The following is a 17,335-nucleotide window of genomic DNA, read 5'->3' on the forward strand; positions in this document are numbered from 1 at the left end:
TAAAGAGTCTGGGTGAGACTCCTCTATTCAAATTCAAAACCTACAACGTCAACATAAACATCAGTCCAAAACCCCCTTAAAAGTATTCCTATTTTTAACCCTGGAGCTACTTCTCAATCTCAGATCAGTAAAAGTACTTTTCTTTTCTTCTTTTCTTCACACCCAGGAAATTTATCTTGCTTGCTTTTGCTGTCCCAATAAGGTTGTCTGTAGACAAAGATGCAATGTCAGCAATTTTCCCCCTCCCATACATACACTTCATGTTACTACCAATACATACATAGGCCTACTGTTTCTAGGGATTTTACTTCTAAGCAATATGGAGAAATGGAAGTATAGTCTCTTCCTTGGGGACAGAGGAAGAGTGAGTTATCTCCCAGTAAGTTGGAAACAAAGAAAATAGAAATTAAAGCTATAAACAATACATCATGGATCAGTTACCTTCACATGTTAACTTAGGAAACAGAAGGGCTCCTGTAAGATTTAAAAGAAAGAGAAGGAAGCTAATCATATTTTTAAAAAGATGTGCAAAATATAAGAAACAGAAGAATACAAAATAGAGAAAGAAATGTTGGTAGAGCTCAGCCAAACTCTGTAGAAAAGTCCCCTGGTTCAAGGAACTGGGCTATCTAGTCCCAGTGGATGGTAGTCTTCCAAGGTGATGGGTTATTTGAACTGCATAATTAACTTTCTTTGTTCTGAATCTACACTCACTAAGCACCTCCCACCCTGTTATTCTATGCTTATAGTAAAATAATGTCTTTACCTAAAGACACAAGTACTATATAGTTCCTTGACAGTTACATTTCTCATTTTAAATTACTAAATTTACCTTGGTTTTCTCACCTGACCCAAAAGGTTGAAGGTGAGAGCCTGGGACACGATGAAATCACCAATGTGGTGGCCCAAACAAAACTATTATGTATTTTTTGTTTGTTTGTTTTGAGACAGTCTCACTCTTGCCCAGGCTGTAGTGCAGTGGTGTGATCTCAGCTCACTGCAACCTCTGCCTCTTGGGTTCAAGTGATTCTCCTGCCTCAGCCTCCCAAGTAGCTGGGACTACAGGTGTGCACCACCATGCCTGGCTGCTTTATGTTTTTTTTTTTTTTTTTTGAGACGGAGTCTTGCCCTGTCTCCCAGGCTGGAGTGCACAGGTACGATCTCCAGTCACTGCAAGCTCCGCCTCCTGGGTTCACGCCATTCTCCTGCCTTGGTCTCCCAAGTAGCTGGGACTACAGGTGCCCACCACCATGCCCAGCTAATTTTTTTTTATTTTCAGTAGAGAGGTGGTTTCAACGTGTTAGCTAGGATGGTCTCGATCTCCTGACCTCGTGATCCGCCTGCCTCGGCCTCCCAAAGTGCTGGGATTACAGGTGTGAGCTACCACACCAGGCCTGATTTTTGTATTTTTAGTAGAGATGTGGCTTTGCCATATTGGCCAGGCTGGTCTCGAACTCCTGGCCTCAAGCAATCTGCCTGCCTCAGCCGTCCAAAGTGTTAGAATTACAGGTGTGAGCCACCACACCCAGCCTAAAATTATGTATTAATGGGACAGCAAAAGTAGCCACAGGAAAAATCACATAACTCATCTTATTCAGGTCCCCCAAGTACTGTGTAGTAATTTCATTATTACATAGGTGCTGGTTGACAATATTTTCAAGAATGAAGTTTTAGATGTATATAGGGCAGCATCATTTAAAAAATGAGACAAAGCCGGGCGCGGTGGCTCACGCCTGTAATCCCAGCACTTTGGGAGGCCAAGGCGGGCGGATCACGAGGTCAAGAGATCAAGACCACGGTGAAACCCTGTCTCTACTAAAAATACAAAAAATTAGCTGGGCGCGGTGACGGGCACCTATAGTCCCAGCTACTCAGGAGGCTGAGGCTGGAGAATGGCATGAACCCAGGAGGAGCTTGCAGTGAGCCGAGATTGTGCCACTGCATTACAGCCTGGGCACAGAGCAAGACTCCGTCTCGGAAAAAAAAAAAAAAAAATGAGACAAAAGGAAACTGGATCACAGTCTAAAAGCAGAAATTTGGTGCCAACTATTAATGTACATTTCTAATAATCTTAGGTGAAAATTGAGTCTTAGAAGGAAAGACAGGAAACAAAACGAGCAAAAGCAGCAATATCTATTACAAAAGTTGACTCTCAATTACTGTTAGTTTAGAGAAAAAATAAGAACATTTTATTTTCTTCAATTTGAAAAAAAGTCAATATTTTATTGACTTGAAGTTTCCAACTACATATACTACAAAACCCAAAACATAACAAGCTATTAATATAATGGAGAGCAAAGAGAGGCTTGCATTTACTGAGGACCTATGATGGGTCAGCAACAAAGCTTATTTTTAGAATATGTATTTTGTATTCATTTCCTTCCCAGAATCATCCTATGAAGTATTGTTATCCTATTGGATAGATCTGCACTGTCCAGTATGATAACAACTAGCCATAAGTGGCTATTGAGCAACTGAAATGTGGCTAGTCTGAATTTTAAAGGCTATTATGTGTCAAATATGCACTGGATTTTGAAGGCTTAGTACAAAAAAATATGTAAAGTATCTAAACTCCAAAAAGTAAGCTCTTTTCAACATACATCCAAGGTAAAGCATAGATAAATATCTTTTAGCTCTTCCTCAATTCTTCCCCCTCCATGTTCAATCCATCACAGTTCTGTAGTTGAAAACACTGCTGTGCATGTTCTGATAATATGTGTATAGGCTGGAATCTAAAAGTGTGCTAATTTTATATGTAACACTGTTCACGTTATATGCTTTTAGAACACTCTTATAAGAAAAAAATAAGTTTAATTGTATTATGCATAAAACATTTTATTAATAAACTATCATTCATAAAAAGGTTTTCACTAAAAATTAGGAGTGTATAAATCTGGTGACATTTAAAGTTAAAAGAAAATCTGATCTAATATTTTCAATCATAACTGCTTAAGAATCTAAAAATAAAGGAAAATAGCCACCCTACTTTTTTAGACCTATTGTTAGCCTATAAGTAGGTCATATTGTACAAAGCTTCCCACATTTGCTAAATAAAATTATAGTGTAAATTGGTACAGAACAATCTAAGATTCTTCTATTATGCAAACATAATTGCTTAAAAATAAGGAAGCTAAAAACCAGTATTCTCTGCTTTCACATTTGTAACTTCTGACTAAACCTGCTGAATCTCAAATCAATTTCGTTTATAATGACAACAAAACAACTCTGTAAGAAAACCCCAAGTTCATACAGACCAGAGATTTGGGGAGGTGTGAATGTTGGAGGTACCATAGGAAACAAGAGAAAATGGCAAGAGTAAATCTAAGGAGGCCTCCTTCACCCATCTTTGGGCAAAAATCAGTGTAACACTGCATTATTACTGACAGGAGACTGCTGCACACCTTTGGAAGTTGATGTACAAAAGAAAAAAAAAATGGTTATGAGTCCTTGAACTAGGCATGATACATTTAGAAACCCTCCAATATAGGTAATTAGTCTTGACAATTCTGTTTTAGAAAAGCAGTTGTTCTTATCCTGTGGTATAAAACAATTGACTTTTAAAAATAAACATTACTGAGTTTCACCTTCAAGTTGACTAAGAGAGCCTGGATATTATATTCCAGTCCGTTCGCCAATTAGTTTATCCTTGTGGCAATACAACAGGGTTTTAATTATTAGAGTCTGTAATCCAATACGACAAGTTTCCTTCTTCAAAATTTGTGGGCTCTTTTATGGCCCTTTGCTCTTCCATAAAAATTGCTGGAATCAGCTTAGGTTCCAAAAAATTCCTATTAGGAATTTAACTGCAAATGCACTAAATTTCTAGTAAATAGGCGGAGGACATCTTAAGCACAGTGAGTCTTTTTACCCATGAAAATGGTATTGCCCTGCATTTATTTAGATGGCGTCTTTAAAAACATTGTTCTAGTCTTACACATCTATTGATTACACATCTCTTATATTTTTTCATTGCTATCTTAAAAGGTAATTTTAAAATATGCAGTATTTGTTGCTGGTATATAGGAATATTGTACAATAAAGTTTTGACACAAGTATTAGATTGCATTTCACATCAACAGATTGAAAAAATATCTAACAATACCAAGAGTTAGGAAATGGAACAATAAAAATTCATTATCAGTAAAAGTTTATAATATAATTATTTTGAAGAAGTTTTATTTTTCTAGTAAATTTGAAGAGGTACATAAGCTATGACTGAGCAATTCTATTCCCAGGTATATCCACCTAAAGAATCTTCTGCACATGTGTACAAAGAGACATTTATCTCTTTGCACAAATTGAGGTAGTTTGTAAAAGAAAAAGAAAAAAAAAAAAAAGAAGTTGGAAATGATCTAAAGGCCCATCAACAGAAGGGTGAAGTAATTATGGCCTACTCATGTAACACAACACTGCACAGGAATAGAAATGTACGACTTGAACCAGAAGTAAACCTTGGTTCATATAAGAAGCTGCTCCTGTAAGTGCCAAGAGCGATACAAGTCCTAAACAGTGAGTGGGGATAAATGTATAGAATGAACGTATGAATAACATATGCAATCAAATTTGAGGCTAAGCAAGGAATAAGTTGGACTAGGGTGGTGTCAGTGAGAAAAGTGGAGGGATTCAAGAAATATTTAGAAGATAAAAATCATCTGGTTTGGGAGATGGACTGGAAAATAAGAGATGATGGGAGAAGTGTCAGAATCCCAATGGGGATGTAATGTGAAAGCAGCAATATCAAGAGTGAAAGTACAAGAGAAAAATAAATGCGGTAAATCCAAGATATAAGCCTTAAATGCCAGCAGTGAAACGATAAAGGACAAAGTGATGTGAGAAGCTGGAAGAATTCTCTAGCAATACAGCAGTATCACATAAAGCTGAGCTGTGAAGAAAATGATTAGGGGGCACATAATATGTGCGTTTAACTTTCATGAATCCAGTCACATGCCCTGGAGGAAAGAAGATGATGATAAGTAATTTGATAAGTAAACAATCCACTATTCCATTCAAGAACATTTATATTCAGGAGTGTTAAGTAGGGTAGAAGTTGAGGAGCTGAAAGAGGCTCCAAAAACAACGATTTAAAGAAAACAGAAGTGTACTTTTCCTCTTAACAGTCTAGAGTCCCTCCAAGTCATCCATGGACATTCATTTACATGTAATTCTTATGGTCCTGCGAGCCGTCTCTAAATGAAATAAAGTAGGCTTCTGCGTATCCACTCTACTACTACTGAAGATGTGAAAGTGGACTGTGTTACAGCTTGGATGTTTGTCCCCTAACAACCTCATGTTGAAACTTGATCTCCATTGTTAGGGGTGGGGCCTAATGGGAAGTGTTTAGGTAATGGTGGTGGATGCCTCATGAATGGCTTGGTGCCAACCTCATCCTCATGGTTACAAGTGAGTTCCCATGAAAGCAGGTTGTTAAAAAGAGCCTAGCACTCCCTCCTTGCTTCCTCTTTTGCTGTGTGATTTCTGCACACACTGGCTTCCCTTCACCTTTTGCCCCTAAGTGGAAGCAGTCTACACCTTACCAGATGCAGATGCCAAATCCTGAACTTTTCCAGACATCAAAATTGTGAGCCAAGTAAGCCTTTTTTTTTTTTTTTTTAATTAATTACCCAGCCTCAGATATTCCTTTATGTCAACACAGCCTAAGACAGATTCAAACATGTAAAGGACATCAGAGGGGTAGAAAAAAAAAGGCTATGACTGGTTCTTGGAGCATAATACTCTGAACCATGGAGGCATATACAGAAATCTGGAAGAATTTGAAACTAACGTGGTACAAAAGTGGAGATACTTGCATACATATTCACTTATCGACGTTCTCAAGGTAGATTTCAAGATACTTTTATTAAAGACAAAACCAGTCTTGTTAAAAATAGGCTTAAAATGCAGTATTTTATGCTTCTCATTTTATTTTGCATAGCAGGCAAATACTCGTATCAAAGTTAAGTAAAAGGTAACTGAAAAATTATCACAAATTCTACACTGATATTGTACTTTTTCTTCATATTCCTCTTAATATCTGTTAGAATAAAACAAGAAAGTCTTTCCCTGTGTTTTGCTTGACACTATAAATAAATGATGAAGAATCATCTTAAATTGTTCCAAAGGCTATTAAAAATTAAAAGCTTCCCAAGACTGCTATTTTTTTTTTCCAGAACAGAAGACTGGAAAGATTATAAATCTAATGCCTGGCAAAAACTATTACAAAGATGATGGAAACATTGTTTTTCAATTAGTATCAAATATTTCAATAGAGATTTAACCACTCAAATCTCAAGGGATAAAATCAACAGATTTTTCCAGGTAGGGATAGCAGTGATATAAGGTGATATGATGGTTAATTTTATATGTCAACATGAGTGGGTCACCAGATGCCCAGATATTGGGCTAAACATTGTATCTGGTGCATCTGCAAGGGTGTTAGAGAACAGACTCGCATTTGAATTGGTGGACTGAGTAAAGCAAATTGCCCTTTCCAAGGTGGGTGGGCTGCCATCATTCAATCCATTCAGGGCCTGACCAGAACAAAAAAGTTGAAGGAAGGTTGAATTGAATTCTCTCTACCTGACTGCTTGAGCTTAGATGCTGGTCTTCTGCCTATGAACGGAGACTTACACGACCAGCTTTCCTGGGTCTCCAGCTTGCAAACAACAGATTGTGGGACTTAACCTCCATAATCATATGAGGCAATTCCTTATGACAGTTCTCATGTTATATCTATATCTATATCTATACACATGTAAACATAGAAATACAGATATCTCCCACTGCTTCCATTTCTCTGGAGAACCCTAATACAGGTAGTAATAATAATCATATTTACTGTTTAATAAGCTCCTTCCTAATAAAGCCACATTTAGGAAGAATATGTTCAAAAACTTAATTTTATGCCTTGGCAGAGAAGAGACAAATTCTTCCCTCCAAACATGTCAAAGACATAATGCAAGGGTTTAAAAAACAGTCATTGCCTTTTAACAGCCTGATTTAAAGGAAACTAATAATGAGAAGGGACCTCAGAGGTCTTTTAGTTCTTTGCTGTTTGTCCTCTGCAATTTGTGTGCAGCATCTGAAATCACTGACAACCCTCTTCTTTTGGAAACTGTTGCCACTCAGTTATCTATGCCACTGAATCTTCCAATTTTTTATTTCTGTAAGTTACTGAGCGACAGGCATAGCTATGTAATACAGCAACATGCATAGCTATACATTTGAAATATTTTAAACCCATGTATCCAAAAGGCGTATAATTTAACAGGGTAGACACACAGAAATTAACAACTACTATGCTGTGAGAGGGGATATGTTCAGATGAGGTGTCATGAAAAATCAGCCTGAGGCAGAGGAATGAGCCAGGCCTCCAGGCAGATAAAAGAGATGTTTCAGGGAGCAGCAGGTACCAAAGGCAAGGGGGAGTGAAAAGAACCTGACATATTCAAGATACTGTATTCATTAATTCTGCCAACAAGTATTTACTGAACATGTAATATATACTAAGCACTTAACTGAGAGCTAGGTATTCATTCAATGGTATGGAAAAAAAGGCATAAACTCCTTCCTTTTTATTGAGAGCAGCAGACAGACACTAACCAAATAATCACACTATTTCAGTATAACTATAAACTAAGAACATGCACAGAAGAAAAGCAGATGGTTCCATGATGATGTGCAGACTTACCCTCTGGAGGGTAGGAGATGGTTTTGGAAGACTTCTGTAGGAAAGAATTCTTAAGCTGGCATCTACAAGATGAGTGAATAGGAGTTATCTAAGTAAAAAGGAAAGAAATAGATTCACGGAAAAGTGTGCCACACATGAAGCGAAAATAAAAAAATAAAAGGAGAAAGAAGAGGTAGGCAAGGAAAAGATTAACACAGGGCCTTGAAAGCTCCATGAAGATTTCAGTCTTTATCCTACAAGTTTGGTAAGCCACTTTAGAATTTATGTTGTATTTGTGTCACAGATTTGCATTTAAAAGGCAAAAGATCTATTGACTCTGAAAAGAAACCAGAGTATGAGATGTGCATTTAAGACTACTTTGATTCCAGGGTGCAGGATAAATTGAAAAAGGTCAGGAGTACATGTGGGTAGACCCACTTGATAGTCTATTCACTCAGTTGACAAATACTTATTGAGCAGCTACTATGTGGCAAGCACCGCTGGCATACTGGAGATACAGAAACAAACAAAGTCTCTGACCACATGAAATTTTTACGCTATTAAGGGAGAACAGTCAACAGACAAACAAATGCTCGGAGTCTACAAAGTCATGGAGTAGTAAGTGCCATGAAGGAAAACAAAGTAGTGTCAGAGAATGGCGAACAAGGAATACACACAGAATTACTGGAAATCTAGGCAACAAATGACGACAGCCTGGATTAATGTGGCAGCAGCGAGAGAAGTGGGCGGACTGAAAAGTTATTTAAGAGATTAAAAAAAAATCATCTGGTCTTGAGGATGGACTGGAAAAGTGGGATGATAGGGAACAGTGTCAAAGACAACTCCTAGGTTAGCAGCCATATGCAGGTCATTCTTTAAGGAGAATATAGTGTGAGAAGAGTCTAACAGAAGTTTTGAAGGACTCCAAAATGCCATAACTGAGAAGAAAATGAATATGCAGAGGGGAGCAGCAGCAGGGAAGGTGAACATTAGGTTACTTTGAAGACTGAGTGAGAAGTGAGGAAACACTTCTCAAAGAAGACATCAAGACTAGGCAAGACCAGACAATTCCTAAGAAAAATATTTAAGGGAAAAGATAGGAGATAGGGTAATAGCTGGAGGGAGACATGGTAGTTAGGGTAACAGAGTGAGATGTTGGAGTCTACATAAGGTTTCGTGTTGCTTTCCTTTTGGTTTTCAGATTTGGGAGACATAAGTTCAAAAGGGCATATCAGGAGGGTAGAACTATAAATATAGAGGACAGAAAGGTCTGTTCTAAGGCTGAGAGGATATAGATGTCAGAAAGATCTAACATGTAGGGGCCATTCAGAAGGTAGGGACTTGATAACCTGGGTTTGAAGGGTGAGTAACAGGAAGGAACTTGATACGGTTCTTAGTTTCATGGCTTAGGTGACTACTTATACCACTTACAAGGTAGGGAACAAAGCAGTAGAAAAGGCTGGGATTTAAACAGGAAAAAGGAGGAAAGGGCTATGAGAAGGAAACAAAGATGAATTCAACTTTATAAAATGAATTTACGGTTATGTTTGATAGCTAAGTGGAACTACACAGTAGCAATTAGATATTTCAGAGCTCAGACTGAGATGACTGAACTTATTAGCATATAGGTAGTAGGTGAAGTACTATTACCCAGGAAAAGTACATTAAAGCTAAAAATGTAGGCCGGGCGCGGTGGCTCAAGCCTGTAATCCCAGCACTTTGGGAGGCCGAGATGGGTGGATCACGAGGTCAGGAGATCGAGACCATCCTGGCTAACATGGTGAAACCCTGTCTCTACTAAAAAATACAAAAAACTAGCCAGGTGACGTGGCGGGCGCCTGTAGTCCCACTTACTTGGGAGGCTGAGGCAGGAGAATGGCGTAAACCCGAGAGGCGGAGCTTGCAGTGAGCTGAGATCTGGCCACTGCACTCCAGCCTGGGCGACAGAGCGAGGCTCCGTCTCAAAAAAAAAGCTAAAAATGTATTAGGGAAGAATAGAATGAGATTCAGACCAGAGCCTTAGGGAGTCTTTAAGGTTTAACAAAGAAGGTTTAAAAAATCCATATCCATTTAAATGCACTACTGTTTTCCTTCCTATCTTCTGAAATTCCAAGAGAAACATCTTACACTTTTATATTTTTTTCAAAACTGAAAAACATGCAGAACCAAAATAAATCTTCTAATGATGACACTATTGATTTCTATATTTTAGCAATATATATTATAATAAATATTTTTAAAATTCTCAAAGGTACTCAATATGATCTCTTTAAAAACAAAAAGGTGAGTCAATATAAAACTGGTAGGGTATGTGTTTAAGTATCTGGGTATGTGGTGTTTTTGCCAAAGTTAGGGAATTATCTTTAGGCCATAACAAAAATGAATGATAGGAGAAATTATAGTTTTGTAGCTCCTACAAGTTCAAATAACTCTTCTGGCTGTTCATTCAACAAACGTAAGATACTGAGAATGGATAGAGTGATAAAACACAGTCCTTGACCTTGAGGAGGTCTCAGCCTATATCATGGTACATATGATACCAGGAGCTGGCAAATATGGCCCACTGGCCAAATCTGGCCCTCTGCCTGTTTTTGTAAATAAAGTTGCATTGAAATATAGTCACACTCATTTGTTGAAACACTGTCTATGGCTGCTCTTCCACTAAAACAGCCAAGTTCAGTAGTCGCGACAGACCACACCACCTGCCAACCCTAAAATACGTGTTATCTGGTCCATTACAGAAAAAGTTTGCCAACCCTTGATATACAGCAAAAATAAGCCTGTAGAAAATATTATTTCCTCAGGGAGATAATATGGCTTCAGGGGCTTGGAGCGAGTTTCATAGGGAAGGTAAGTAAAGTAAGGTAAAGGTAAGTGAAAGCTCACAAAAAAACTAAAAAAAGAAGAAATATCACAGAGGTCAGGCACAGTGGCTCACGACTGTCATTCCAACACTTTGGGAGGCTGAGGTATGCAGATCACTTGAGTTCAGGAGTTTGAGACCAGCATGGGCAACATGGTGAAACCCTGTGTGTTTCTACAAAAAATACAAAAATTAGCCAAGCGTGGTGGCCTGCGCCTGTAGTCCCAGCTACTTGAGAGGCTGAGGTAGAACTGCTTGAGCCTGGGAGGTAGAGGTTTTAATAAGCCTAGATTGCACCACGGCACTCCAGCCTGGGTGACAGAGTGAGACCTCATCTCAAAAAATAAAAATAAAATAAAAATAAAAAAGAAAATAAACATCACCCACAAAGGCACAGGGTTAGAAAACACTGTATTTGGTAATCACAGCACTTTAGGAGGCCAAGGTGGGGGGATCATGAGGTTACGAGTTCGAGACCAGCCTGGCCAACATGGTGAAACCCCGTCTCTACTAAAAAATACAAAAATTAGCCAGGTGTGGTGGCACGCACCTGTAATCCCAATTACTCAGGAGGCTGAGGCAGGAGAATTGCTTGAACCTGAGGGGCGGAGGTTGCAGTGAGCAAGATCGTACCACTGCACTCCAACTTGGGCAACAGAACAAGACTCCGTCTTGGGGGGAGGGGGAAGAAAACAGCGTATTTTAGGAAAACAAGAACAAGCACAGTCCATCTGGTATATAGGACATTGAAAGTGGTAAGTGAGAGGATGGGAGAGAATAACATTGGTAAAAACAGGTTAAAGTTACATTGCTTTGTCAGAAGTTTAAACTAGTAGCTGGGAGGATAGTAATTTATCAAAAATGTTAAAATGCTAAGATTTATGAATGACAAGTTTTTTGAAATTAGAATAGCTTTAATGTTATTCTTTTAATGTTTTTCTCACTGATTAGTATCCTGACATTTTTTGACAAAGAGATTATAGAAACCCAAATATAGAACTAAATATAATCCTGAGCATACAAATGGACATCATGCCATACATGTGAATGCCATGTAATTCATCATGCTGTTACAGAAGGAAAAAAGACTTAGACATTTAGGGCCGGGCGCGGTGGCTCATGCCTGTAATTCTAGCACTTTGGGAAGCCGAGGTGGGCAGATTGCTTCAGGTCAGGAGTTCGAGACCAGTCAGTCCAACATGGTAAAATCCTGTCTCTACTGAAAATAAAAAAATTAGCCAGGCATGGTGGCGGGTGCCTGTAATCCCAGCTACTTGCAGAGCTGAGGTAAGAGAAACACTTGAACTCAGGAGGCGGAGGTTGTAGTGAGCCAGGATCGCACCAGTGCACTTCAGCCTGGGCAAGAGAGCGAGACTCCTTCTTGGAAAAAAAAAAGACTTAGAAATTTAGCTATGGGAATCAGGGAGCAGATGGAAGTTGCTGAACAAAGGAAAGAAACAATCCAATGTGGCTTTTAGAAAGCCTAAGTCATGACAGGAAGGGAGGGTGGGCTGAAGTATGACAGCTACAATAGAGACAGTAGTCTGGAAGCTGCTGACTAAGCAGTTTGAAAGGCTATGTTTATGGCAGAAGACAGGAAGAAAATAGGTTCAGTATGTTTAAGGAGAGACTGAAAATAATATATAGAGATTTAATTGAATATATCCAAGAGTTCCTCTTAGGTAGACAACTGAAAAGATCTCTAAGCAGAAGATGAGATTTGGAAGTAGTGGTGGTTGAAATCATAGAAATGGGTAACTTTCTTCAGGGGCAGGTAATACACATATGAAGGAAATTAAACAAAAGAGAGAAGACAGGAAAAACCCCACATTTAACAGACAGTAAGAATAGCTAGGAGAGAAACAGAAAAACAAGATAAAGGTGATGTTGCAGAAGTGAAGTGCATAGGTTCAAGAAAAAGACAGCTTAGCACACAGAATAAAGAGTCAAGTTGTTCAGGTATATTCATAAATTCTTCTGGTGACAAAGTTCAAGATACTGCAATGAGAGAGATAGCAACCAAATGTTTACCTATAGAATAAGTGCCATGAACTATTTGTGGTGGTTAAGGATAAGAACTCTGAATTCAGAGGGACCTAAGTTGCAATCCCAGCTCTGACAAAGTTCAAGATACTGCAATGAGAGAGATAGCAACCAAATGTTTACCTATAGAATAAGTGCCATGAACTATTTGTGGTGGTTAAGGATAAGAACTCTGAATTCAGAGGGACCTAAGTTGCAATCCCAGCTCTGCTACCTTGGGAAAGTTCAACTTTCTAAGTTTCAGTTTTCAACCTATAATATATATAATATGTATACTTACTTGCCCTACTTAGAACAGTGCCTGTCACATAGGAAGTAATGGACTGTTAGCAGTTATTATTAAAAGCATTTTTACTAGGAATGGAAAAGCAAATCACTGTAAACTATTGCCTGAAAGCAACTTTGCTGCCAGAGCCAAAAAGGCGAACAAATATTACGTACTGATAAGGATACAAAATATGGTTATACCTTTCTATAAAAACTATAGTTTATCTTAAGTGGAATCACTATGTGGAATTATATAGTAATATAGAAATACGAATTAAATACAACACAATAAAACTTAATTCGGTCTTCCATCTGAGAAAGAAAAAAAAACTAAGAAATATACAAAGGCCTGCTCAGAGAAACAAGAGAACTGACCAGCAGATGGAGCCCTGTAGAAAGTGTTGGCAGGCAAAACTCCAGTGAAGAAGTATGACTCGTTAAGATGCCTAGGTTTTTTTCCTTAAAGACATTTAATTCTCTCTGCTTTAATCACCAAATAATTTTATTAGTAGTAAGGTTTCCAACATACCTCAACACTGATATTGATATTCTGACCGGTGAAACATATCCTAGAATATACAATACTAGAATTCCCTAGTATTTTATAAACTGAAAAAGTGGTAATTCTGGTTTTCAGATTGAATAGTAAAAAATGAGTGATCTGAGTTTCAGATTTCTCAGGGGTATGTCGATCTGCAAGACTCAGAAACCAGGCCTCAGATCAGAAAGCATCCCTGTGAAGTCTAGCTTAAATCAAGCTAAAAAAGTTGCGGACACTCTCTTCTTCTGTGGTCACTACAACGACATATAGGATCAAATCAAGTTTTTGTGACTACTCCTCAACTTTTCACCTTTAGAAGAACTACTAACTATCCAGACCTATACTTGAAAGAAAATCAAAACAGTTGATTTTAAAAAAAATTAAAATAAGAGACAGTTTAACCTTACTGCACAAGTAACTATGTCCATCTCTCTCTACATGCTTACTGGAAGCTGCTAAAACAGTATTAAAATTGATGTTAAACCGGGCGTGGTGGCTCAAGCCTGTAATCCCAGCACTTTGGGAGGCCGAGACGGGCGGATCAGGAGGTCAGGAGATCAAGACCATCTTGACTAACACGGTGAAACCCCGTCTCTACTAAAAAATACAAAAAACTAGCCGGGCGAGGTGGCGGGCGCCTGTAGTCCCAGCTACTCCGGAGGCTGAGGCAGGAGAATGGCGTAAACCCGGGAGGCGGAGCTTGCAGTGAGCTGAGATCCGGCCACTGCACTCCAGCCTGGGCGACAGAGCAAGACTCCGTCTCAAAAAAAAAAAAAAAAAAAAAGAAAATTCAAGTAAGGGAACTGTCAAATCCTATGTTTATAGACTTAAAGTAATAGGATTAATATCACCATTATATGATTTTAGATGACAGTGTCCACAACCTATAAACTCTCACTGCCTCCACAGGACTTGTTCAAGGAGTTTTGCCCACAAACAGTAAAAATCCAACCACAGGTTGAGTATACCTAACCTCAAAACCCAAAATCTGAAATGTTCCAAAATCCGAAACTTTTTGATTGCCAAAATGTTACTCAAAGGAAATGCTCATTGGAGAATTCTGGATTTCAGATTTTCAGATACTGAACCATATACAATGCATATATTCCAAAATATGAATAAAAATCTGAACTTCAAAGCAAGTATTTCAGGTAAGAAATACTCAACCTGCTGGCCGGGCGCGGTGGCTCATGCCTGTACCCCAGCACTTCGGGAGGCTGAGGCAGGCGGATCATGAGGTCAGGAGATTGAGGCCATCCTGACTAACACGGTGAAAACTGGTCTCTACTAAAAATACAAAAAAATTAGCCAGGTGTGGTGACGGGCGCCTGTAGTCTCAGCTACTTGGGAGGCTGAGGCAGGAGAATGGCCTGAACCCGGGAGGCGAAGGTTGCAGTGAGCTGAGATCGCGCCAGTGCACACCAGCTTGGGCGACAGAGCGAGACTCTGTCTCAGAAAAAAAAAAAAAAAAAAAAAAGAAAAGAAAAGAAAAGAAATACTCATAGTCAACCTGCTTATGTTTTTATGGCATATCTACAGACAATTAACACTCACGCTGATTCATGGATTTCCTCCTGCCACCTCCCTATGCTGCCACGTTCATAAGCTGAGGGAGTTGAACATACAATTTTAACGCTGTACTCTACGGAGACCACATAAAAAAAGCAAAACTAAAGTCCCACAGACACATCATGTAGTCCAAAGTCAAGTACAAAGTTTTTTGTTTATCCATTTAGAAGTACTGCTCCCCACAAACCAACTTTCTTAGAGCTAGAATTTAACGCCCTGTAACACAACTACGAATACTAGTAAAAGCCAAAGACTGTGTGGTATCTAGTTTTTGGGCAAGCCTACTTAAGCAGCCTGACCTTGTAAATTGCATTCACACATAAAAATTAGAAATACTTAAATCAGATGATCCTGGATGACAAGATAAAACAGCTGTCATGTCCCACTCAACAGTAAGAACTCTTAAATTAGGGAAATCGAAATATTAAAACTAGGCACAAACTGCAAATCCTTGCTCTTCCATTCTAGGGATAATTAGTGTAAAACCTTAGCTACTTTGTATCAGAGAGGTAACACAATGCCTAATGAATGAGAATCCTATTATATTTTATAAGATCTCCATTACCAAAGATTCAAATCATGATCATTTAGTTCAATTTATTTATGTTGAACATCTTATTACCCAATAATGTTAAATGGAACAGATTATGAAAAATTAGCAATGTTTCAGAAAGGGCAAAATAGTCCTTACACAAACTGGCTTGATTCAGATTTTCAATAACAACAAAGTCAACCCCAAAGGAATTTGCTCTAATTTTTTCAATATCTATGAAATAAAATACACAAAAATGGAATTATGAAATTTCTATTCTGTGGATGGTGCATATACAAAACCTAAGCATATCCCAGGTTTACTTAAGAGAAGTTAAGTTCGGGACTGCAATTTACCTGATGTTATAGGACGTTTGAGTAGCAATCAGGGAAAGGAATTCCTCTCGAAATTTCAAAAACTTAATATGAAAAAATTACACATAGCCCCTGCGTTACCAGCACCAAGAATCTGAATGCCCATTGGGAACTCTGCAATTCAGCAAGTCTTTGTAGCTATCAAAGAGTTCATCAGTATCTGAAACCTTCTTTTACTCCAGCATCCAAATGACTTCTACGTAAAATCAATCTGAGGCATTAAGTCCGTAGCCAGATCCCACCTGCTCTGCCTGAGCTAAAGAGAGGGTCAGATACAGGGATACTAGCTTTGGCATTAAATCCAAGCTCAGCGCAGGGTGTGTCCAGGTTGCCCTGGAGCCGATCCTACAGCCCATTAGCGCGAGGTTACCCCTTGTTTCCTGGAGATGATGTCTCCCGTGACTCCTTCCCCGCGTGACAGGGTGCCCTGGCAGGAGCGACACCCCGCCCCCTCTTCTACCTCTTTCCGAGGAGGCCCAGAGACCGGCCCCCACACTGGGCCTCCAACACGACCACCCGTCTGACGTCTGCTAAGCAGTGAGTGTAGCAGGGCTCTCGGCCGCCACCTCCAGCCGCCGGGGGACAGCGAAAGGGATTCCCCGCCGGGGGCCGAATAGGAGGAGCCACGGGGGCCGGGCCCCTCCCCCAGCGGGCTTACCCTCCGCCGCCGCCTACTCGCTGCAGCCGCCCCGCTTCCTTGCGGAGCACTCCGAAGCACTGCGTCCAGCAGCAGTTCCCCATCGCATGCCGCCCAGGCGCCGCCGCTCCTCCTCCTCCTCCCGCTCAATGCCCAATCCCAGGCCCGGCAGCCGCATCCGCGCGGCACGAGCCGAAATGGGGTTCAGGGACCGAGGGCGGACCGGCCGGAGCGCGGCGGCGTGAGGGGACGGGGCGACGAAAGAGACGAGGCGCTAGGGAACAAAGGCAGTGTTTACTCCCGCGGCCGTAGAGCCACCGCTGCGCGAGGGAGGAGCACCGGACTGAAGGGTCTAGACTCCTTCGCCGCCAGCATGGCCCTTCTTGCCTCAGCCCCCAGCCCTGCGCGAGTGACCGCCTCCAGCTGCCGAAGGAGGCCAGTCCCCGCGAGCCTACACCCTGGCCCCGCCCCCCAGCACCCCCAGGCCCCCGCTCGCCGCCGACGCTGCCACACCCCCGGCCTCTACCGCGCCCCAATTGGGCGCGCTGCCTCGGGGCCCCGCCTTCTCCCGTGACCGGCCTTTGCGTCACTTCCGCTCGCTGCTGGTTCAGCTGCCTCTGCCTGCGAGACGGTTCAGTTTCTGCGTGCGGACGTTTGTTTTGTTGGACCTTGACCTGACTAGGAAATTTCCCACTCTCATTGCAGTTTCGGGCATCCTAGTCCGGAGGACGCTGGGCTTGGCATGGTTAAGGCTCAGCCTTCGCACTTTGTATCAAAGGCGTGTGAGGAGCTAGAGTCCCAGGCCGGAAGTTATAAGTGCGAAAGGGCGTTTCTCTGCATGGT

At 40.5% G+C, this 17,335-nt stretch overlaps 1 protein-coding gene across 3 annotated transcripts in view; it reads right to left on the reverse strand.

Moving 5' to 3' along the window:
• The window catches only part of AP1AR (adaptor related protein complex 1 associated regulatory protein), a 42,533-nt gene extending 25,903 nt beyond the window's left edge, over positions 1-16,630 (reverse strand). For all 3 annotated transcript variants that reach the window (XM_050791332.1, XM_050791333.1, XM_050791331.1), the window contains exon 1: positions 16,514-16,630. In XM_050791332.1, the coding sequence (XP_050647289.1) occupies positions 16,514-16,596 (83 nt within the window). In that variant the 5' untranslated portion in view covers positions 16,597-16,630. The remainder of the gene's footprint in view (positions 1-16,513) is intronic.
• Positions 16,631-17,335: the final 705 nt, after the last annotated feature.

Source organism: Macaca thibetana, chromosome 5 (genome assembly GCF_024542745.1).
Source record: "Macaca thibetana thibetana isolate TM-01 chromosome 5, ASM2454274v1, whole genome shotgun sequence".
In the NCBI taxonomy this organism is placed as follows: domain Eukaryota; kingdom Metazoa; phylum Chordata; class Mammalia; order Primates; family Cercopithecidae; genus Macaca; species Macaca thibetana.